Here is a 23,044-nt window from a genome sequence, read left to right on the forward strand (position 1 = left end):
CTTATTAGGGTGTTAAACCCTGCTTAGCTTTATCTTTCAAGTAGTGCCATGGTACTCTCAGTTGTGCCAGCAACTATGTAGGAAACCAAGAATCAAGAAGTGATCTGAACCTTGGGTGATGCATCTTTTCGATTTTGCTGCTGGCCAGTGATGAGGGACAAGAGTAGCCCTCTGCCCTCGCCATTTGGATTTACACATTCAAATGTCAAAAGCTGGCTTCTCTCCTTTTCCAGTGGGGGCTATTGGAATCAAAGCTCCTAGGTGATGTTGTAATTCAGAAGATTTGTGCAGTAGTAGTGGACTGCACTGTTCAAGTAACCAGAAAGGGATCATTTTAGCCAGGGCATGTAGCGACCTGTTTCCCAAGACTGGAGAAGACGTTGCAAAGCAACTTGCCTCCTTGTCTACAGGACGAGTGATTCTTTGACTATTTAGAGTCAGTTCATTATGGATTGCCTTGGTTTTGCTGCTTACCACAGCTTCCTGGAAGGAAAACAATCACGGCAGCCCTTCTGGTTAAGGAGGATGCCTTGAAAAGTGAGTGGCCAACAAGCAGGTGGAGTCAGGATTGCACCTTAGCTGCAAACCAAAAGCAGTGACCCCTGAGTGGATCTGCCCCAAATGACCTGCTCTCACTGCTCTTCACAGGGAACAGGGTGAAAGTGGCCTATTGACATCTGCCCCTGCTCAGGACCATCCTTTCCCTGACCGCCTTTCACCATTTCCTTGCTTCCACACACACAGCTTTTGCTTTCTTTAATTTCTTCCTCTTGACAGTTGCAAGCAGTCAGTCCAACAAGATTTATTTCTACTTCTGTTGCTTGTATGATGATGATAAGGATTTGGTCAATTAAAACAAAATAATTAAATCTGAAATGAGAGAGTTAACATCAGCTTTTAAAGCTGTTTCTAGTGCCACTCTGAGGAATCAGGGAAAGGGACCTACATACCTAGAGATATTTCAGGCTGTCATCAGGAGCCAGGCAAGCAGTTCTGCAGGTAACTGTGATGAATGTGAGTGAAGACTAATGTTGTTTTTCTGAAGAGCATTGCCACATGTCACAGCACGACTCTATCAGCTGAGTGACCTTATGCCGTAGTTCAAGGGCAGGACTCATCTGACAGATGAGCAAGATTATTGCCAAAGCCTTGCAAATGAAGTGTTCTGATTCCCACTCGCTTGTCCTTGCTTAGTGCCATCCTGCTGCTGATTTCGGATCAGAAAGCATTTGGATGGTAATGATCTCTGTTGCTTGTGGTGTTTGCTGCTGGCTCCTCTCTCCTTCACACAATGTTTTGTGATACTCCTGTCTGGCTGTGCTAAAACGGAAAAGACACAAATGCAGCTGAATGGTCACTTCTTGGTAGAAGACTTCTTTCTTTGTACACTGCAGCCTGAGGAGCATTTATGGAAGTCGTATGACATGCAGTGATCATTTGTTGTCTTTTTTTTCTTGCAAGCTGTTTCTCATGAGAGTTATAGGGAGGCTGCTTCTTGGAAAAATATATTCCAGCTCAGGCAGGACTTTCCTTTATTCTACAGCAGCTGAAAATGCACTGTGTGGACCAACCACTGACCAACTTAATGTAATTCCCTCTCAGTAATCTTCTGCAGCTTTACAGACAGCACTGACCATACTGTATGCCTGCTCCTGCACTGAGTCGTTCTTCTCAGGTTACCTTGCTTTTGTGGTACAGATGCACAGCAGCTGGTGGGGAAATTTTTGCTTATTGATTTAGTTATTTGTTTATTTGTTCTTCACTTGCATTTTAGTTTCTGCTGTGTGCAGCTGGGTCTGTATGTCATAAGATCAGGAGCCACTGCAGTAACCCTTCACTTTTGTGACTGACATGACAAATATGCCTTGTCTTCTGCTGGTGGATCACAACTCACACTCTGAAGGAGAAAGGGATGCCCTCTCTGTTGTGGTGTCTCTCTACCCTGGCTTTACTCTTCAGTTTATTGTTCTTGTGTCCTCCAAAATCCTTTGTTACAAATTTATAAGCTGTGTAAAGCTTATTTCAGTTTACCTTTACCATGATGGTCTATGATATGGCTTGTTTCATTTCTGTTATAGAAACCCAAGTTCATCAGTGTGAAGTTTCATTAAATAAAATATGAGCTCAGTTCAAGAGTATTACTGGAAAAATGAGACTTTTCACAATGTCTGGTTCTTTTTACTGTGAATCAGAACCAGAGGAGCTCTCCAGATCATCATTTGCTCTTGGAAAACCTTGGTCACTTCTGCTTTAAAGGCTAATTTGAGATCACGTCCATGCTACGTTAGTAAATATTTTATTTCCTCCTTTTAATATTTTGGCCTACACTTGTTAGTTTTGTTGAATGTGGCAGGAGGTGCATGTTTGTGTTGAATTGTTTCAATCTAGTGATTACAAAAAAAAATTGTTCCTTTTGCCATTGGTGCAGCTTTGTATTGAAAACTACAGGTATCTTAATCTACCCTATTTTTTATGACTTCATGTTTCAGTGTTTTTCTCCAAGGAGAAGTCTACTTTACAAAAACAGTTTATGTCAAAACATTTCAACTTTGTGCTCTTATTAATTCCATCTTGTCTTCAGATTTATGTTACAGTGTTAATTGTATTATGTAATGCTGTTACTATACACACAACTTTCATTTTTGTATTCAGAAATAGATTTTGAAGTTCATGTGATGGGAAAGGCCAACACCGTTGTATTATTTGCTTTCTAATTTGAAATAGAAGCATGTTTTGAAATGCAGGAGTCTCTCACGGAACAGAAGTTCTTGGTCTCACGCCAGAACTGTGTAATACCACAAAGGATGTCTAGCACTGAAATGACCAGTCTTTGCCTTCCCCTGGACATCATTGTTTGCAAATGACAAACAAACAAATCTAGAGACTCTAGCATATGTTTTTTTTTAATTCTACTCTACATTTTCCTTTTGCTCATGACTGTTGTGAATTACTGTCTTACTTTTTAGCTACTGGCCAAGCAAAACAGCATTATTGTTAGCAATAGTAATTTACCTGGCATACATGATAATGAATGATGTAAAAGGATAAGGTTCTTCAGGGAGAATCTACCATCTAAGTAATGTGAGGCACATTTCCAGGACCTTTACTTTCTTGCAGGAAAAAAATCATCAAAACCTGCTGCTTATATTTTAAGCTTTAGCCTCATTACTTTGTCCAAGAGTAAAACAGACTAGCTATCCATTTTAATATTTATGATGACTTGAAACCATCTCAGACAGCCTAATGGTAGATGTAATACAAAGTCAGTAATATGCAGTGTGAAAGAGTCTAATGAAGATGACTTAGCTTTGTGAGAAACCTGAATTTTGCTGTTGATCAGTTTTGCCAGTGATTGCATCATCACTGAGCCATTTCAAGACTGATAGCTGTAAGACCAAATTTTAACAAAAAATGACTGTTAGCATTTTGTTATGAAATCTGTCAGTAACACATATTAGAAAGAGTGGCTCAAAGTTCAGGAAAAATACCTACCAGACTGGCATAAATAGATTTTGTTCCATCCAGTGGATTCCACAGCCCAGTGCAATACATAAACTGTACCACCATTACTTCAGCAACAGGCCTTTGTGAGTTGGCTAAAATTAACGGTACTAATCATGGTTATCTTCGTGTTAAGTTCTGGTTTGTTTATTCACTGTGGAGCTTGGAAGCCAGTTTTTTATCCAGTAGATAATAAAAACCAAAACTTATATGAAAATATTTTCCCCTCTTTTTCAGCCTTACGTATTTTCACATGTAATATGACATATGAATGCGAAAATAAATTTTAATATGAAAAATCAAACCTGACAATATTAACAAGATTTCTGTGCTGAATGATCTGTCTGCATTTGTACAAGTTCAGGGCTGATCTACTGGAAAGGGCTCTGTGAAAAAGGAGCTGAGTGTCCTTGTGGACAACAAGTTGACTATGAAACAGCAGAATGTACTATTGTGGCAAGGACACATGGTGCTGTGGTGGCATTAGGAACAGTGTGTGGCCAGCAGATCAAGAGAGGTGATCCTCCCCTTCTATTCTGTCCTGGAGGCCACATCCAGAGTAGCATCCAGTTCTGGGCTTATCAGTTCAAGAAGGATGGAGATCTTCGAGGGGCCTGGAACATCTTCCTTATGATGAAAGGCTGGGACTGTTAAGCCTAGAGAAGAGAAGTCTGAGGGGGATCTTATTACTGGTTATAAATACTGACAGTGCAGAAATCAAATGGGTGTGAACAGGCTTTTTTCAGTGGTGCAAAGCAACAGGACACAAACTGAACATAGGATGGTCCATTCAAACATGATGAAAAACATCTCTTAGTTAAGATGTCCAAACAGCCTGCCCGTGGGGGTTGTGAAGTCTCCTTCTCTAGAAATATTCAAAACTCGCTTGGAACTTCCTATGTAACCTACTCTAGGGAACATTCTTTGTTGGAGTAGTTGGACTAGATGATCCCCAGAGGTCTCTTCCAATCCCCAAGATTCTGCTTCTAGGTTTGCACAAGCTTCGAGAGACCTCTGAACAACTGGATGAACTCTGCTCTGTAAGGCCAAAAGCCTGGGATGCTACATGATCCATTCTGCGGCCTGAGTTTCCACTGTCTTAACTGTGAGGATTCCTCTTGCAGCCTTCTTAGAGTTGGGGTAAACATCTTAGAAAAACTGAATACAACCAAAGAGCAGAGTGAACTGTATGGTATAATTGCTAAATGCATAAGCATTGCACATATTGAAACAGATCTGTGAAAGCAATGTTTTATAGTGGAGAACAGCAAATGTAGCATCCCCATCTAAAATCGGTAGGGAAATGATTGGAGCCTCCATAACCTTTTGAGAGAAGATTTGACCATAGAGCTCAACAAGAAAGAGGTGATAATTAAAGATGGAAAGATTAATGGAAAGTTTGATAAATGTTGATGAGGTTTTTGAGGTGGATTGCAACAAACTTTCTTGATTCATTTTTGTAACTAATTTTATGAAAATTTTACAGGAAAACTGGATTGCTGCATTTCATTAATGCAGCAAGTAAAGTGTAAAATAGGTTATCATCAAGGGAAATGGAATTTAAAAATCAGAAATGGAAGTGCAATTGGTTGGAAGTACGAGATGGAGGAGAAGGTAATGGTACTGTTCCTTATAGAGGCTGCTGATCTTTAGTATTTCCACGAAGGACTCTAGGTTCGACTATATGAATTTGCTGTTAACACGATTTGATTGTCATCATAGTAGAAGAGTAACATAGAGAAGGAATTGCATGACCTTAGGATCTACAAAATTTAGAGATGATCTGGAATGGGAACATGCTCTGGTAAGGTGGAATACAATCATCTGGGGAAGCAAGGCAAGGTGTAGTGTCACTTGTGGCTGGATAAAGCTAAGTCCTCAGTGGAAAGTGTCTGGGAAAATGAGCAGCATCATCTTGATATGCACCAAGGCATTTCCAGCACTCACAGAAAGGCTGCGATGATGTTGCCTGAGGTGCTGGTAGGGTATCTTTGGATATCCTGTGCAATTGTGATCATTCCTGTGCTGGGAGTAGGTTAAACCTGGAACAGGTGCAAGAGGGACTATTCGGATAACTGGGAATGTATTGCTGGAGACATGGGACTGCTTGTCTTGTTTATCCTTGCACAAGGAAGCCTGAGAGGCTATGTGATTACTGTCTATAAATATCACAGGAGAATAAATACCAGGGAGGAAAAATAGCAGTTTAGGCTAACGGCCAGTGTTCTCGCAACAGAAACAGCTATAAACTGACTAAACAAATTTAGGCTGGAAGTAAGAGAAGGGCTTCCTGCCATCAGATCAGTGAAGTTTTACAACAATCTCAGAGAAGCAGGAGTAAGAAAGCTGACTGCTTATAAGATTAGCTTTATCAGCCTTTGAATGAGGAGAGAGATAATTAGTTGGCAGATTCCTCCCAGCTTTCTTGTTTAGATGAACACAATGGCTTCTAACCTGAACTTGCAGAAGCAGCTGTGCATTTTCTTGTACATGTAACCTTATTCTTCACCAAAGATGGAAGGGCAGGTCAGCACAGTGCATCCTCTTTCTGCCTGGGCTGCTCATGTCTGGTCTCCTGATAGAAGGAAACAGGCACACTTGCAGTATTCGTTCACAGCCCCACTGGTTACTGAGAAGTTGGGGACCTGCCTGCATCAGGGGACAGAACTTGCCAGTTTGGAGGCACGTTGTCAGAAAGAGCCTCAAGAGTATGTCTCCCCACTTGGGACCAGAGCAATCATTTCTTCTTGTGGAAGAGCAGTCACTTTTATGTTTTATTTCCTGGATACTTCGGCATTGTTGTAGTTGACAGCTGACACACTGGAGGGTAGGGATACTATTGAGAGGGGCCTGGACAGGCATGATATGTGGCCCCATGCCAACTTCATGAAGTACAACAAGGCCAAGTGCAAGGTCCTGCACCTGGGCCAGGGCAATCACATACAGGTTGGGCAGAGAATGGATTGAGAGCAGACCTGAGAAGAAGGATTTGGGAGTGTCAATTGATGAAAGATTTAACATGAGCTGGCAATGTGCATTTGAAGCCCAAAAGGTCAACCGTATACTGAGTTGCATCAAGAGAAGTGTGACCAGCATGTCGAGAGAGGTGATTCTGCCCCTCTGCTCTCATGAGACCCCTTCTGGAAAACTGTATCCAGTTCTGGAGCCCCCAACACAAGAAGGAGATGAAGTTGATGGAGCAGGTCCAGAGAGGGGGCACAGAGACGATCAGAGGGCTGGAGTACCTCCTCTGTGAGAATGGGATGAGAGAGCTGGGATTCTTCAGCCTGGAGAAGGCTCCAAGGAGACCTTATAGCAGCCTTCCGGGACCTGAAGGGTGCCTACAGGAAAGCTAAGGAGGAATTTTTTTTAAGGATTTTTTTTTTTAATGGCATGCAGGGACATGAGAAAGGAAAATGTTTGTAAATTGGAAGAGCAGGGTTGTGAATGCTCCCTCCCTGGAAGCACTCAAGTCCGGGGATGGGGTTTTGAGCAAATTGGTCTAGAGGGTATGTCCCTGCCTATAGCAGGGGTTTGAAACTAGTTGGTTTTAAAGGTTGCTTCCAGCCCAAAGCATTCTATGATTCTATGATACAGGACTCGATGGAATGCTTTTGGCTTGTTGGTAATGGATTGTAAGGAAAACAACCAAAAGGATTGAGGCTGTCTGTAACTAGGGATGGGAGTAGAGGAAATGGCCTCAAGTTGCACCTGGGGATGTTCAGGCTTGATGTTAGGAAAAGTTTCTGCTCTAAAAGAGCAGTCAGGTGCTGGAGGGGGCTGGGAGGTGGTTGAGTCATCATCCCTAGAGGTGTTCCAGAAACAGTAAGATGGTTCTGAGGGACATGGTTTAGTGGGGAAATATTGGTGGACAGTTGGACTAGATGAGGCATGTATGCAGCCCACCACAGCTCTCAATGCAGCCTATCCCCTCTCCGCGATTTAAGGGCAACTGCTCTTCTCTGCTGAGCAGCTGCATGCATCCATTGCTCAGTAACAGCCAGTTAGCGCGTTGTTAACCCTGTGTCAATGCAAAGCAAGGCACAGGGAAGACAGTGATGTGCAGTGCTGACTCAAGTGATGGCAAATAACTGTATGCATGTTGATACATTGGCTAAACACAAGACAAGCAAGAACAGCAAAGAATATGCAGATGTTTTGATAAAGGAATTTGAAAAGAGAATCACAGAATCATGGAATCTTTAGAGTTGGAAGGGATCTTTAAAGGTCCTCAAATCCAACTCCTCTGTAACAAACAGGGACATCCACAGCTCAATCAGGTGCTGAGAGCCTGGTCCAGCTTGGCCTTGAAAATCTCCAGGCTCCCACCGCATCCCTGAATTCCAGTGCCTCACCTCCTTCACTATGAAAGACTTTTTCCTTATACCCCACCTAAATCTACTGTTTTTAAGCTTGAAACAATTTCCCCTTATTCTATCACAATAGACTCTGCTTAAGAGTCCGTCCCCTTCTTTCCTGTAGCTCCCCTTTAGATACTGAAAGGCCGCTCTCAAATCACCCTGGAGTCTTCCCTTCTCCAAGCTGAACAACCCCAGCTCTCTCAGCCTGTCCTCGTAAGGGAAAGTGTTCTAAGCCTTGGATCAATTTTGTGGCCTTCCTCTGAACATGTTCCAACAGGTCCACGTATCTCCTGTACTGAGGAAGCCACATTTGAACACAGTACTCCAGGTGAGGTCTCACCAGCACCGAGTAGAGGAGCAGAATGACCACCTACACCTTGCAGGCCATGCTGCTCAAGCCTGTCCAGATCCCTCTGTAGGCATCCCATCCATCCCTCAGGTGTGTCAGCTACATCTCAGCTTGGGGTTTCAAGACTGCCAGAAAAAATGTCATCAATTTATGTTTGCAGGACCATTTTCCCTTGATGTAGATACATGACCTGCACATTTTCAGATGAAATGTACAGAGTTGCAATCAGATATTAAACTCAGAAATCTGATCATGTCTCTACTGGACTTTCTGAATCCCTTTCCAAATTCTTAGCAGAGAAGAATACTCTTTGCTTTACAGTTACATTTTATTCATGTCATTGCTTTTTGCCAGTATACACATTTTGAGCAATTATTGTCAAGGATGAAGTACTGGAAGAGTAAAATTCCTTCAGAAATCTCTGATAAATACCTTGAAACCTTACCAAGAATTGCAGCCACCACCATCAAACCAGACCGGTATGTTAGTTTCACAGAAACAAGGTCAAATATCCTATTTGTTTTATGTTTTTGTTCCTCTCTCTTTCTTTAAATGTCTTAAGTAAAATAATTCAAGTTAAAATGTTTCGTTACTTTATTAACAATATTGTATATTTTGCGATGGTTGCTCTGGAAGTAATGCCTCCTGTTTTATTATATTAGCCTATGATGTCAGAGGTGGATACTGGTGGTATGGCAGAAGAGGCTGAGCCTTCCCACCAATATTCCTTTACATGTTGTTGCTGTGTGACAAATGGCAGCAGAGGGGCAGCCTGGTGCAATAGTGTCTGACTGTGGAGTGCGTATGAAGCAATGGTCTGTCACTGAATTCTTCCTACAGAAAAATTCTATCCACTGACATTCAATGATGCTTAATTGTTGTTGAAACCAAACAGCAAATGTGAGCACAGTGAAGCTGTATCACAGAGTCATATCGTATCATAGAATGGCCTGGATTGAAAAGGACTACAGTGATCATCTAGTTTCAGCCCCCCTGCTATGTGCAGGGTCACCAACCAGCAGACCAGGCTGCCCAGAGCCACATCCAGCCTGGCCTTGAATGTCTGCAGGGATGGGGCACCCACAGCCTCCTTGGGCAACCTGTTCCAGTGCCTCACCACCCTCTGTGTGAAAAACTTCCTCGTAATATCTAACCTAAACCTCTCCTGTCTCAGTTTAAAAACATTCCCCCTTGTCCTATCACTATTAACCCATGTAAACAGCCATTTCCCCTCTGTTTGTATGCTCCCTTCAAGTACTGGAAGGCCACAATGAGTTCTCCCTGGAGCCTTCTCTTCTCCAAGCTAAACGAGCCCAGTTCCCTCAACCTTTCCTCACAGGAGAGGTGCTCCATCCCTCTGATCATCTTAGTGGCCCTCCTCTGGAGTTGTTCCAAGACCTCCTCATCTTTCTTGTGCTGGAGCCCCAGACCTGGATGCAGCACTCCAGATGGGGCCTCACAAGAGCTGAGTAGAGGGGGACAATCACCTCCTTCTCCCTTCTGGCCACTTCTTTTTTAATGCAGCCGAAAACACAGTTGGCCTTCCAGGCTGCAAGTGCACACTGCTGGCTCATTCCAGCTTCTTCTGTATGTACTGTTTCAGCATTGATGTCAGTGGGTCAGGTTGTTATGAGCAAAGTATGCACGCTCTTGTTCATTGCTGGAAAAAATGCATAACTTCTGATTGTGTTGAAAAACAGCTGAGAATTTTCTCTATTGAATTGTGTTACTATTCGCCTTATATAGATTGTTGTTTGCATGGAAATAAGTGGGAGGCATTACTTTCGGAGCAACGTGGCCCAAAACAACCTGTAGTTGGTAAATGCAGTCCAGGCAAGCCAACAGATTGGGTACCCATGGGCTAGATGATCTTGGAGTCTTTTCCAACCTTCCATGAAATTCTGTGAACACTGCTGCTGCTAAATGCTTCACAGCTATGCTTAGGATGCTATTTAATGGATATTGCCCCTGGGATACAATTGATTAATAAAGCTGATTTTGGTATGTGAAGTCAAAACTAGAAGCCAGAAAGTGTATAATAGATAATAATTTTCCTCCTGTGAGATAAAGCAGTTGTTGTAGCAAAGAGTTGGGGTTTGAAGGTCCTGGACTTGCACAGCTTGGTCTGGCTGCTGGTCTGGCCTTTGCGATGACTTTTTCCGATCCAGCTATTCAGCAACCACTCTGCACTCAAGGCTGCTGTGTACCATTCACCAGTCTCACAAAAAGATGAGTTATAGTTGCTAAGCCAGATCAGATGCTTTCTAGACGCCAGTGGAACAGCATGAACCAAAGTGAGCATGAAAGCTCAAGTCCGTAACTAAGATCCAAACAAGACCTTTGTACTGATTGTCAGTTCTTCATTTTGTTTGTTGTTTATACAAGGTTTTAAAATGTGCTCTAGAGAACAAACATGGCAAGCAATGACAGCAATGTAATAAGAGTGTAGTACTGTGTATCTGTTTCATACAAAACAATAAAATTAGTTTTGGACATAAAGTTTGGTGGAAGGAAATGGAGGGGTTTCAGTGCGTATAAGAGAATGGTTGCTCATATAAAGAAAAAGCAGTAGGAAGTAGACAAAGTTGTATCTCAGATGAAGGGGCGTACAGCAGAGAGGAATTTTGATGCTGAATGGAAATTTGCTGGAAAAAAACAATTTTTGAGAAGCATTGATGGTATTTTTGAAATTAGGTCCCAAGTGATAAGTAAATGAAAGTGAAGAAAATGAAAGTAGGAGAACGTTTTTTTCTTGATATTTTCTAATTTAATATTTTAGAAATATTGAAATGTTTTGACAAATTCAAAGTAGCTCTTTTAAAACATCTCATTTAAGATTATTTGAATTTTAAAAGAGCGAAAGTTGGAGACCACTGTTTAATTGGCTGTGTCGAATATTAGCTGGATGCTTAATTTTTTCAGTTAACTGAAAAACTCTGTATGTTCCTATATGATTTTGTCCCCTACCATGTTACTTCCTGTTTTTTTATTCACTCAAATCAGAGCTGTAATTATTCGCAATTTCTATTACTTGGATGTGCTTCTTCTGGAAAAATGGCTATTTCCTGTGCTTTTTTTTCTAAGGCAATAATTTTTGTAACCATTTTCCATTTCAGCTTTGTTGGGTGGATTGCTTCATTGTGATTGGTATGTCTGTGGGTAATGCATTGTGTAACACTGAGCAAGGTGCTTGGCAAACAGCAGTGCAGTTTTGTATACTTTGCTAGTCTGTTCTTTGCCTCTGCAGACTCCTTGTAATATTGCTTGATGGAACAAAAAAAATTAGAACCACTTAGAGCAGTTTGATTTGAAAGGAAATGGAAATTGCTTTGTTCTGTATTCAGTAGCAAAAGATTCAAATAGAGAGATTTAGTTTAATTTTGAAGCATCTACAGGTGCAGGGAAAAAAAAAAAAAAACTTAATTTTTCAGGCTACATAAATGAAAAAATCTACATTTTATCTTTTCCATTACGTAATTTGGATTTCTTGTATTGTCTGTTTCACAGGAAACATCAGTGTTATGCAAATTTATGTTATAGGTCATGCAGTAAACTGATAGCACTGGCAACTCAAAGTGCCTTAAGTATTGTGCCTTCCACTTAGCTTCTCTGCTTTCCCTGAGAGTGATGTGGTTTTTTTTTCTCATTTTTTCTAGTTATTCAAAACAAGTTTTTGTTCAGAACTGCTTTGTTTTTTCACTCATGCTGCAGAGTTATGGCAGGGTTAAATACTAGTGAAAATTCCCACCAGTGGACCCAATCTTATTCTCTATGTCTAATTTCAGGATATTTCTTCCATGCACATCCGTTTTTTTTTTTAATTATTTACTGGTGTTCACTGCCATTTAGTCTCATCTTCCTTGCATCATTCAAGTATTACATGCTGTAGAATTTGAGTTTTTAGCAAGGGGCTGAGCCATCAGGGACAAGTGAAACCATCAACTGGGGAGTAACCTCCAGCTCTGCACCTGGAGAAGAGCTCCTTGGAAGGTCTCAGGCATCACATGGTGGCAAATCTTGGCTGAGTCTGCTGGAGGAAGCATTGGCCGTGGACAGTCTAGGATGGCAACAGCTTATTTACAGATGAAACTCAGCAATTGCTTCCTATCCTGGGTGTAAATCACTGATGAATAAGTCTCTTTTTGTATGTGCTCTCTGCCCTTGCCTGTGTTGGTAGGACTTCTGAAAGCAGGTTCTGTGTGTCCCTTAGAGGAAGCCAGTCTTTTAATTTGTCTTCCTGGACACGTGTTGGGAACTGTGATACCACGTGAAGCCATGAGATGTACTAGTGTATATCCATGGCATGTGTGATGAGTGTTAGTAGTTGAATTTCAGCTGATACCATTACCTAACAGCCAAAATTTGGTATTGGGTTGAGATGAGTATGTGAGCAAAGTGTAGGAGAAATAAGCTAACATGAATGAAATGAAAACAGTCTGCTGGTGACTGTTTTCAGGTTGAGCAACAGAAATCAATGAGATGAGATACAGATGACACAGGTTCTTGGGGTCCTTTCCCCAGCACAGTGCAGGACCCAAGGTTGAGGAGCCCTGGTGAGGTGCCTTCATTTGGCTCCTTGGCATCAAAGTTATGGAAGTTTCTGCTCAGCTGGCTTGGCAGATGGCCAAAGTTAGAAGAAGTTGTCATTTTGTCTTACAGTGAAGTCAGTGCTTTTTATACTTTTGTACTTGCGTGTTGAAGAAAACACAAGTTTTCTTCCTCCATTTCAAGAATTAAACCATTTACATCTGTAATTGATTGTTTCTTTGGATGTGAATATTTAATACTTCTGCACCAACTATAACATGCTTTTATACTGTTTTATACTGTTTTATACTATATTAAAGTTTTAAAATGCCCTCTGAAGCCAAAATGGCATCCAATTTTTTTCTATTTTGATTACATTTTTTCTATTTTTATTATAATACTTAGGATATCAAATGATTAAAAAGGATAGCCAAATTAAATAAATTGAAATTTTGAGTAGAAATGAACATGATGTTAAAAATTAATCATTGAAGACTTTTCTGTTGTCTTATTGTTTTCTTTTAGGCTTCCACTTCCCTGGCTAGTTTCCATAACTTCAGAGCAAAAAGGATTCTCACATACTGTGATTCCAGGCAGTGGGGTTGTAAAACAAATGCCGTCTATCATAAGACCCATAAGAAAATGTGGTAGTTAGCCCCTGATAACAGGTTGGAAAATCACTGCAAAACCTCTAGTGCTTAGTACAAAATGCATTGCTGCAGTTCCTTCCTGTTTCTCTTGTTAGCATGGCGAGGAAGTGGGAGTATTTCTATTCTGTTGGAGTGCTGGGCACCCAGAAGACAGGATTTTTCAAGACAGCAGTTTTAAAACATGCACTGTCTTTTAGTGAGACATTTTTTTATTTGTCCCCCTGAGGTCTACACTGGCCCGTGACTGTGAGGTAGGATCCATTCTCACATAATTCTGCTCTGCTCATCTGTCTCACTCCCAGTTTCTTACAGGGTAGTTGTGTTGGAGACCACTGCTGGGTGTCCAAGGATTGCGTGATTCTTCATGGGCATGTATGGATTCGGATTCCAGAGACCAATAGCTCTCGTGTCAGTATATGATCTATTCCACCTGTTTGATTATGGTTGCTTTGATCTTGTTTTCAGCTTTCTGCTGAATCATGGAATCACAAAGTTGGAAAGGACTTGCAAGATCATTTAGGACTTTGAAAGCATCTTGATGCTTTGTTGCCTGCTGGCAAAAGGCTGAACTCATAAGCACTATGCTTTGGAGAGGAAGAAAAGGATGTGCAGTGTACACAAACCTTCTTACGCGCAGGGAGATGATAGCTGCCTGCAGCCATGCCCCTCAGGCACTTGTCAGATCAGCTTAACAAGTCTGGTCCACACTATACCTGTAAACTGCTGCAGGTGCCTAGGAGCAGAGCTTTGCTGTGGGCAGCACAGGTAGCATGTTCAGGGCACATGTACAGGAGGCTTTGAGTAACTGCCAGAAGGCAGGAATGGTGAGCCCCCAGCCTGTTGTCTGCCCAAGGCTTTCTCCTTGGTGGTGTTCAAAACATGGCATCAATTTGGCATGAAAAAGCTTAAGCTGTCTGTCTTCAGGAGGTGGGAGAGTAACTGTTAAGTGTGATAATGACAAGTAAGTTATAGCCTTTGTAAATGGCAGAATTTTTAATGGACATAGTCATGTATTAATGGTACAGATGGCTTTAACTTAATTTGTATGATTACCTACAGGACTCAGGTAGTAAGAAATTACGTCCCAGCCACCACCACTGAGGAAGATGTATGTTACTTATAAAGGATTTCTTTTGGAAGATGCCTCAGGACTTCCTGGCCCAAGTCATTTGCTTTTGCATCATGTAAAATGGCTCCTTCCAGTAGAGATAGCTTTCTCTGCTATAGGCTTGGGCAAGGGAACTAGACTGAAAAAAGTGTATAAAAAAAAGCTGATGAATGCTGATTTGCCAGTGATGACAATGCTGGCTTGTTTTTCTGTATGATATTAATTCATGTAAGGTTCTATAATGGTGTGATTACTTGTTTACATTTGTACAAATGAGGTCCATCAGAGCCATATTTCTTGCAACTTGGAAAGTGTGAGAAGGGCATTCATGATGCGGTGTCATTAGGGTTATGTGGAATAGGAATCAAAATCAGCTGACACAGTTTCTATTTGGTTCCATCAGTTCCGTAGGTGGGTTCTCAGAACAGTAAAATAGAAATGTTTGCTGAATGTGAAACAGATAATTCAGTACAACAATAGAAAAATGTGTAACTCTATGCAATGGGAATTATATGACTTCTAAGGAGAAAAAAACCCTACAATAATAGCTTCACTCTGGAAGTGCTTGAGAACACAGATCATGACACGATAAAGAGCACAGGAACTGTCAATAAATGTGAAGAAAATGTTGGAGATACAAAGCAGAAAGAATCTTTGATGGATTATTACATGAAAGTGACAAAGCAGTTCCCAATCACTGGTCCGTTCTTAACACCTGACCTGACTTGAGTAGTTTTAATGCAGTGAATCAAACATAATGTGTAAATAGGCTACAAATCTTTTTTTTTAAAAAAAAAAAATTTAAAAGTAACTTTTAAAGCAGAGAAGTAAAAAAAAAAGCTTTATCTATTTCTTTTATTGGTGACAGACATTTTCTTACAAAAAAAAGCAGAGGCTTTGTGTTTAACAGGTATTGGAATAAAGTCCAGTTCTTGTTTTTAAAGCCATTCTCCCTGTCATTAATGTGGATTTCTCCACAGTTTGCTGAACAGCCAGATTTCTGTTTGGAAAGGGCTCCAAAACCAATTGCCACAAGCAGATAAAGTCTAGCAACCTGCCTGTATTTGTATAAATGAGCATTCAGCCTCATTCCTCTTTGGCTCACAAAAGGTTGAACTGATTGACATCTGAACAGCACTCAGACTGATTAGGAGGCAGTGGCAGTTCTATTCCCCTGTATTTTCCCCTCTATTACATCTGTTACAAGACTTTCTCTAGTCATGACATGGTCCTTTTCTTATACTCTGTACTATTGAGACCCCCACCTGGAGTACTGTGTCCAGAAGCACAGTCCTCAGTGCAGGAGAGACATGGACTTCCTGAAGTGCATCCAGAGGAGGGCTGTAAAAATGGAATGGAGCACCTCTCCTTTGAGGACAGGCTGAGAAAGCTGGGGCTATTCAGCCTGAAGAAGGCTCTGGGAGATCTGATAGAGGCCTTTCAGTATTTAAAGAGAAGCTATAAGAAGGAAGAGGACAGTGTCTTTCACTGTGTCTGTTGTGATAGGACAAGGGGATAAGCTTTCAACCTAAAAGACAGGAGATTTAGATTTGACGTAAGGAAGAAGGTTTCAACAACAGTAGTGGTGGTGAGGCAATGGAACTGAAAGCCCCATCTGTGGAGCCATTCAATGTCAGGCTGGACCAGGCTCTGAGTAACCATATTTGGGTGCGAATGTCCCTGTTTGTTATAGGGAAGTTGGACTAGATGACCTTTAAGGTCCATTCTAACTCAAAAGATTCTATGATCTATGACATGACCACTTTGAGACTTTCAGTTCAGACTTTCAGTTCTGTTCTTTTCCCACTTCCATTCCCTAACACACTGACCAAGAGAATAGCCAAAATCATGGTGTTGCTTTGTTAGCAAGATCTCTGATAATACAGAAGCCACTGAAGCCCATACCAGCTGATGTATTCATTGTGCTATGTTAATGTTCTGAGAGCAATGGCTAAAAACATAACAAGGAAAAAAATAGGATGTTGAATATTAATCACCTTCAGAAGCATAGCACTTGCTGCCATTAAATATCCCATTGAATTCTTGCATGAGCATAGAAATGTATATTTGATAAATACAGCTGAAATGTCCTTCGAAGGGAGGTTAGGAAAGGCCACTTTTGAGCTTGTTTCTGCCTCCTCTTTAAAATGAAACCCAGAAGCCCAACAACAACTCAAGGTCCCATGTAACTCTGCGGAGTACTTGTGCTATGATCATTTACAGTAAAATATTCATCTGGCCATATTATGGTAGTCTGTGTCATCTGATCAGATGCATTTCCAAACTGTATGAAGCAATTGAAGATGACTGAGTAACAGAAAAGCATTTCAGAAGAATAAATATAGAACTGTTGGGTGTTAACATACGTTGTACCTGCAACATGACAGCTCGTGGGCTGTGTAATATGTCCATTCAGGATCCTGGCAAATGAATTCCCACCTGTGTTCCTTTGAGACTATGAATACTAAAATTTGCTTTTTTCACCCAACATTGCCCAGATTTTCTGACTGTAATCAGTAATGCCAGTTTTATGAGCACATAACTGCTGGCTTGAGAGGATCTGAGAACTGAGGATCAAATTGAAGGAGTTCTTTCCCAGCCAGTCCACGCTTGTACTGAGGTCATTTGTTCCTTTGTTGTTCCAATTCAGAAGTTTATAAGATCCTATATAACCAATTCTCCTTAATCTACTGGGGCCATCTGGGACGAGGCAGGACTAAAAATGGTTGATTTATGTCTTTTAATCCAGAATGCTTCACTTGCTGCCTTTCATTTTGTCACAACAGATACATTAGCACAACTGGGAGAATGGTAAATTGTAATCTGGAGGCAGAAACAAATGGGTGGTATGTAAAAGAAAAATAAAGCTTTTAAAATAATTTTGTCACAGAAGAAAATCGCTGAAGAGTTAAGTACTGTGGAATGTTTCTTGGTTTGCATGGAAGCTAGATAAACAGTTGATCTTTATTGGACACGATGATGAACACTTGAATAACGCACCTTAATGCCAGTGTTTTTGGCGACTATTTTTGACATTAACAAGAATGTATGAGGATATTTACATAGGAATACTATGGATACAGAGGAAGGTTTTGCAATCTTCATCACTGGAGGCTTGTAAGAACAGAGTAAGCTGCATGTTTACTAGGATTGGTTTGTATATTTGATCTGTGTGTAGCTGATCCTGCCTCAAGATGGGCTGGATGTACTTGAGCAACTTTTCAAGGTTTTGGAAGTCATGATTTTTATGATTCAGTGACACATGAGACATCCACAGCTCCCACTGGAGCAATGAATTCTCAGCATCCTTGAAAAGCCAAAGTCAGCATGTGCTGACTTACGGCTCAAGAGTTAATCACTGTTCTTGCAAATATGATTAAAATTGAATGAAACAGGGAGGAAAAGGTGTAAGGATTCAAATTCTGGCCCATATATGTACACCCACCTGCAGAGGAGTTTTGGGGTTTTTTTTTAACAGTAACACTTATTTGCCAAAGTCTGTGTACTTTTCTGGAGAGGAAAGAAATGCCACATGGCACTTTCGTCCTGAACAAGAAGTACCACTTCAGTTCTCTCTGGTGTTGCTAGTAATGGCCATTTAATGCTAGCTTTGCAATCTGGAAGTGAGACCAGTATACCTGCGTGGGTTAGTAATTTCATACATCACTACAGCAAATCTGTTGTTTGCTGATTAGGGCTCAGACTCTGACTAAACAGTGAAGAGCCCTTTTGCTTTGTGCTCATAGACTTGCTTCTCCTCCTCTTTTGAAAGCTCTGCACAGAGGAATGGCTTTTTCCCCACATGAGGTCCTGTCATGGAGTTCTTCTGCCATTAATGTTCTGTTGTCAGTCTGTGATGACTCAGACATGTAAAAAAAATCCTACCTTCTTGCACAACTAAAATAGCCTAAGAATAATTGTTTTTAAAGCAAATTTTAATGCAATTAGTTACGTCATATTTTCTTTTTGAAAGCTATAATGGATCTCTCAGTTTTGCTGCTTGAACTGATGCTTCTTGAATGTATTACTACTTTTTTAAACAGAGTTTAGTTCTGTTGGAGTCCACCTGAGATCTTTCAAAGATGGAGAAAAACAGAAAAGTCATAGCTTTGAAAGGTCTATTCATGTCTGTAAGTTTAGGGCAGGGTTTCTCAGTTCAGCTCTCAAACATGTCAATAAATAGTTCTTGAAGAAGTGAAAAACTTCAAACAAATGAAAAACATAAAAAGACACCGGCACATATTTATTTTTGTATGAACAAAGAAGCATAATGGGAAAAATAGAGGTGATAATGTGACTGTCAAAGCTGAGCCTATGTTTCACAGAGTTGTAAATAAAAATCACTCTACCAGCATTATCTGATAAAGTACATGGCTCCTCAGCTGGAAACAGTGATGTAAGTCATCTTGGGGAATCTGTTCCCAGCTGAGCAACCTAATGGGGTGCCATCTAGAGAGACAAGCTTTGGCTTTGAAGGAATACAGATATCCCAGCAGGATGCAGTGGGGCCTAGTGCAGGCTGTGTCCCAGCTGCATCTTCTATGCACACCTCCAAGCTTACCTGCAGGGACAGTGGGCCGCCCCAAAGTTGTAGAGGCGGAGGCAGCAGGCTGGAGTGCAAGCTCATGGGATGAGAGGTCAAAACTCCTCACTTCCTTCTTGCTTAGATACAATGACCAGCTGACCTCTCTCCTGCACAGTTCTGGGCAAGCAGCACTCTTCGGTGTCCTAGGTTCAGAGTCTTGCAGTGTATTTCGCAGCACTGGGGGTTAGAAACCTTTCCTGCTGAAAGCTTTCATTCTGGCTTTGAGGGCTGGGTTTTATAGCTGTGGGATACAAGCTTACATCTATTCTGAAGGGCTGACTGCATTCTGCATGCTCAGGTTTTCTGGCTGCCTGGCTCATAGTTTGTAGATGTTAATACGAGACTTTCCCTCTCAGTTTATTCATAAGGTAGAAGTCTCACAGCACTCTTTGCAGACTAGCTAGACTTTTGATTTACTCCTTAAGCTCTCACTGCGTGTCCTTTTCTGCAAAAGCGTTTGAGGCACAGGAGGGTGAGGAGACTGAAGGTTGCCTGATGCTGTAAGGAGAGATGAAGACTGAATTGCTGCAGTTTCAACATTGACAACAATGGCACTGCCACCACTGTGATTCTGTTTGATTATTGAGAGTGAGTTGCACTAACAATGTAGAAGTGGGTGTAGTTACAGTATGACAGCATGGCTTCAATTAGTAGAATTGTTTTTGCCTAGCAGCAAAGATGCTAACCATTCGTATCTACAGGCGTGGCACATTCTGATGTGTTTGGACTGCTGCCAGTGCTTGCAAGACTGGGATCAGAACCATTGGCACCAGATCCCCAGCGAGACCATTAGATGTGGATAGTAGCAGCCTCCATGAGAGAGCTATGCCCTGGTCACCAGAGTGGTGCTGTGAGGTTCAAGTTGCAAGCTGAGTAGCTGGCACATCCTCACGCTCTGTCACTTTTATCAAAACTGCAACAAAATCCACTAAGACTGTGGTATGTATTTGGTTTCTGTGAGCATAGTCATGTAGGTGGCTGCCACGCAGCGTGGTTTGTGTTCCTCTTAGTAAAACCCTTAATGAGAATAATGATTAGTTTGAGGCATGCAGAGACTGGAAATTACAAGGGAGGGTGAACAAGGTTTGTGCTGCTATCACAAAGACACCCTGAGGAATGTTAAAGTGCGCTTATTCTAGCAATTACTGTGTGCCCGTGAGATATCTGTGTACAGCTGAGCAAAGCCTTGTTTCATGCAGTCATTGATGTAGATCCTCCTTAAAGATGACACTGTGGGATGAATATGGGGAAAGGTATGTGTTTTTCTGCAAATTTCTACTGCAAGCAGAGTTACATGTGATAAGGTCAGTGAAATCTTTTTTTCAGGTATGTATTTTCACAGAGATGCATTCTTTGTTTTTGCTATGCAAACAAGCTTTTTGTTGGATAATCTGATTCAATTTTGACTTATTTTTGAATGCTTGTAGTCTCTTAAACAAAAGATTTCTGTGACCTTATCTGCAGATTTGTGTACAGACAAGAGTCATGCAACTGTTTGAAATATCAGTGAAGTGTAAACAACTAATTTCTACTACCAAACCTATTTGGAAATGAAGTGGCAGGGCAAACTGAATTTAAAGTAGAGCCCAAATCAAAGGGAATGTGACCATCCACTAAGGACTAGATGAATAACAAAAGAGTAGGAAAAATTAAAAGGTATTTTAGAGTATACAGCTGAGTGTGTAGGCAGGAAGCTCTATGGTCAAAAGATAAATTACGTCAGAACAGATTCAGAACAAATAAAGTGTGCCTGAAGAGGTAATTATGTGTCATAGGGGAGTAAAATAATGAGGATATAAATTTATGCGTAAGGAATAAATCTGTGCCTGCCAACACTCAATCAGTTCATCTCTAAACCCAGAATTCACAGAGCTTGAACAGGATGTTGAAGACAAAGGCACCTGCCATCTTAGTAATGGATCCACATGTCATCCTCCAGTGTTCAGCAATTCCAGCTTTCTATGGCTGCATCAATCTAAATATACTTGCTAGTTTTTTTCACAGCATAGTGCTTAAGCTCAGCTCTACGAGCTGGTGCATATGATGTCTCTGCTTCAGTCCTGGTGAATTAGTGTGTGACATAAAACCCTCTGCTGGTCCTAAATATATTATCTTAAAATGTATTTAAGCATACAGATACATGTGCTTTGCTTAAGCAAAACATTTGTTTTCTGTGTTCTCCTGTAAAATCATGGAGGGTTCTAACTTTAACGTTGTGTATGAGTGTGTATTTTTTGTTAACTATTTTTTGTTTTGTTTTGTTTTAAAGACTGATTCTGGCCCCTAACACTACATTCTGTGCCTGCTAACAGTTCTAATAGTTCTTCTTTCTGCAGATCTGTTTTCCTAAAGCTTTTGAGATTTAAACTGCTACCAGACCAGCATTATATATGGACCTTCTCTAAGTGAAAAGATCTGTGCAGCATGTTAGCTGAAGGAAAAGTATTGATCTCTGGATTTTGGAGCAAAGGGAAAAAATGATCATCTCAGCTGACTGCGTGTTTATCCAGTCCGTAGATTCTGATGTTTAACTTCATAGCTGGAGGTTGACAGAGAGTGTATTTTTAGGATAGCATCCAGGCTTGTTCTGAGGACTCCAAGTGCTGCAGAACTTATCACAATCTTTGGGATTTACTTCCAACTGTCAATTTCCTTTTCTTTCAAAAATCTGTACGTTACTTTGTTTGACCTTATTAACTTCTGAACACTGGATATTTTTTCTTGACTGCTGCTGCAGAACTGTGGAGCCCTTTCATTTCCCGTAGCATTTCCAATGATCAGTGGTTTATATTTTTGTGGAATCAGAAGAACTACTTTATACTTCAGCTAGACAGATACCTTTTACACATATCTCAGCACTAGGGGTCTGACATAATAAAAATATGCTGTTTTAGAAAAGGGAGTATGGTGCTTTTTAGTTCAGTTACTAATCATTTGTTTTTTATGAACTATAGTTCATGGCAGGGATATTAGTACTAGGAAAGACAGGGTAATGAGTATAGTTTGTATTTATAGTGTATTTGTAGTGTAGAAATCATGGTGGTTTCTGAAAATACTATTTTTGGTGTTTCCTTGAACGCTTCAAACATGCTTTACAGATGGCGTTGAGTTCTCTCTTACTTTGTTTTCATAAATAATTCTCATGGAGTCATAGGTCCAGATGAAATCAAAAGGTGTCTGGTTGATTTCTATGATCCCATGCAAGGTAAGTAATCAGTATAAGCCTGTATGACCCTCCTTGTATTCTTTTCTTCTGAGAAGCTGAATACAATCAAACATGCTATATCCAGAGGATAAAAGTTATACAGAGTGGAATTTTCCAAAAGCCTGAGCAGTAACCCACGTGTATCCCTCGGAAACCAAGTGAGATCAATGGGAGTCGATATTGGAAAATTCTGCCTCAGTGCATTTGTCTCAGTGCCTAATGAGTAATTATTCTTTGTGTTTTCTCCTTAGGGCTCTTCCTGCAATGATGCAGTGGGTCCGAACTCAGAAACCAGGAGAAGGTGGTGTGAATATTATCACTGCAGATTTTGTAGAACTCGGTGACTTTATCAGCACTGTTATAAAGCTCAACTATACCCTGGATGAAGGTGAAGATGACACTACTTGATAGTACTGCAATATGTTTGCTGTTGTGCTATTTAGAATTAAAAAAAAAAAAAAAAAAAAAAAAAAAAAAAAAAAAAAAAAAGAGAAAAGATTGCATTTTAAAAGAAATATTGTGTGAACACTGATCTTTCTAAAACACATTGAAGTGTTTAGGGCTTTAGTGGCTGAGCTTAGGGGAAATATTTTAATCAATTATGATCATTTTTTACATTTGTGTTTCACGTGAAGAGCAAAACTAACCATGTTTACAGTGTTTGATATGAGAAGACCATTTACATATTTTCCATGAGATACCAAATACAATTCTTGTGTTCTGTGGTTGTGAGCAGTGCCAAGAAATTTGCTGCTTTC

General features: G+C 40.7%; 1 protein-coding gene across 1 annotated transcript in view; it reads left to right on the forward strand.

Annotated features, from left to right (window-relative positions):
- PLCXD3 (phosphatidylinositol specific phospholipase C X domain containing 3) overlaps positions 1-22,694 on the forward strand; it is a 93,513-nt gene extending 70,819 nt beyond the window's left edge. The window contains exon 3 of the mRNA XM_042825863.1: positions 22,538-22,694. Within this exon, the coding sequence (XP_042681797.1) occupies positions 22,538-22,694 (157 nt within the window). The remainder of the gene's footprint in view (positions 1-22,537) is intronic.
- The last annotated feature ends 350 nt before the right edge of the window (positions 22,695-23,044 follow it).

Source organism: Centrocercus urophasianus, unplaced genomic scaffold (assembly GCF_019232065.1).
Source record: "Centrocercus urophasianus isolate 14NV4802_14NV808 unplaced genomic scaffold, USGS_Curo_1.0 seq_25, whole genome shotgun sequence".
NCBI lineage: Eukaryota > Metazoa > Chordata > Aves > Galliformes > Phasianidae > Centrocercus > Centrocercus urophasianus.